The 1113-nt window shown below is 66.5% G+C and overlaps 1 protein-coding gene across 4 annotated transcripts in view; it reads right to left on the bottom strand.

Moving 5' to 3' along the window:
• BRD1 (bromodomain containing 1) overlaps window positions 1–729 on the bottom strand; it is a 50386-nt gene extending 49657 nt beyond the window's left edge. The window contains exon 1 of one of the 4 annotated variants that reach the window (XR_001371056.2): window positions 466–729. Coding sequence is in view for 2 of the 4 variants with exons in the window: in XM_014591251.2 (XP_014446737.2) it covers window positions 466–508 (43 nt within the window). In the remaining 2 variants the exon portion in view is untranslated. The remainder of the gene's footprint in view (window positions 1–465) is intronic. The other 3 variants (XR_335843.3, XM_014591251.2, XM_006157597.3) reach the window with 3 other exon arrangements.
• Between the last annotated feature and the right edge of the window lie 384 nt (window positions 730–1113).

The following is a 1113-nucleotide window of genomic DNA, read 5'->3' as shown; positions in this document are numbered from 1 at the left end:
CACTCACCCCCCTCACCCCTACCGCCAGCCGCTGGGTCTCTCCCCCTGTAAGCAGACGCTCTCCGGCCACTCTGCTGAGCCGCAAGCACTGAGCAGCACCACCACCCCACCACCCCCCCACCTCCCCACCCCCGGCCTCCAGCGCCACCCAGACCCTGCGCCTCTGGGGGACCGACTGGCACTGGGGTGCTGACTGCAGCTGGCAGGCCAAATCGGACTGCCACACACAGCTGGTGTTCCGATCAGCTCTCTGCCGGCCTGCGCAGTGGTCACCAAGCCTCTGCTGCCCACCGTCAGCGCAGGAGCACACAGGCCAGGGGCCTGAGACCCCTAGCTCAGAGGGTGAGGAAGGAGCGCCTCCTTCCAGCGATGCCTGGTGAGACGCACTTAACAGGCCCTGGGAGCTGCCCAGGGAAGGAGGGTCTTCTCTACTGGGGGTGGACCTCTGGGTGTCCCCACACTTACCAGAACTCAAGGGTACGCTAAGGACAGTGGCTTTTCCGTACATTACAGCGCAACAGTTACTTCCCTTAACAAGGCCCAAGGAGGCGGAGCTGCATGTGAACTGGAAGGCGCCCTCCTGCAGGCATCCTGGAGCCAGGCCTGTTCGCCCTGCTGCTCCCTGTGTGTGCCGGGGTGCCTGCTTGCAGGGAGGTTCCCGTCTTGGCAAAACAAACCCAACCCACGTGTTACATAAGTGAGGCTGCTACCGGAGAAGGGGATGGGCCAGGCCTGTGGCCGCCCCACCCTCCCCCACAGTCCCTGCCCGGCCATCGGGGCCTCGGCCTCCCTGTCTCTGCACGGGGCCTCCACCTTCCTGCCTGGCCTCCCTTCGAGATCCTGTCTCCCCAGCTTCCTCTCTGCCTCCAGGCCTCTCGCCCCACCTCTCCAACTCTCTTCCCGGCCTGGCCTCCACTCCTCTCTCCCGGCCTCCCAGCCTCTGTCCTCGGCCTCTCTCCCTGTCTCCCCGTCTCGTCTCTCTCCCCGTCTCCCTCCCCGTCTCCCTGTCTCCGTCCCCATCTCCTCGTCTCCCTCCTCGTCTCTCTCCCCGTCTCCCTCCCCGTCTCTCCCCGTCTCTCTCCCGCCCGCGGACAAAGCCCGCCCCGCGGGCGC

This window comes from Tupaia chinensis, unplaced genomic scaffold, assembly GCF_000334495.1.
Source record: "Tupaia chinensis unplaced genomic scaffold, TupChi_1.0 Scaffold000548_1, whole genome shotgun sequence".
NCBI classification, from domain to species: domain Eukaryota; kingdom Metazoa; phylum Chordata; class Mammalia; order Scandentia; family Tupaiidae; genus Tupaia; species Tupaia belangeri.
This window is presented reverse-complemented; position numbering and strand designations above follow the sequence as displayed.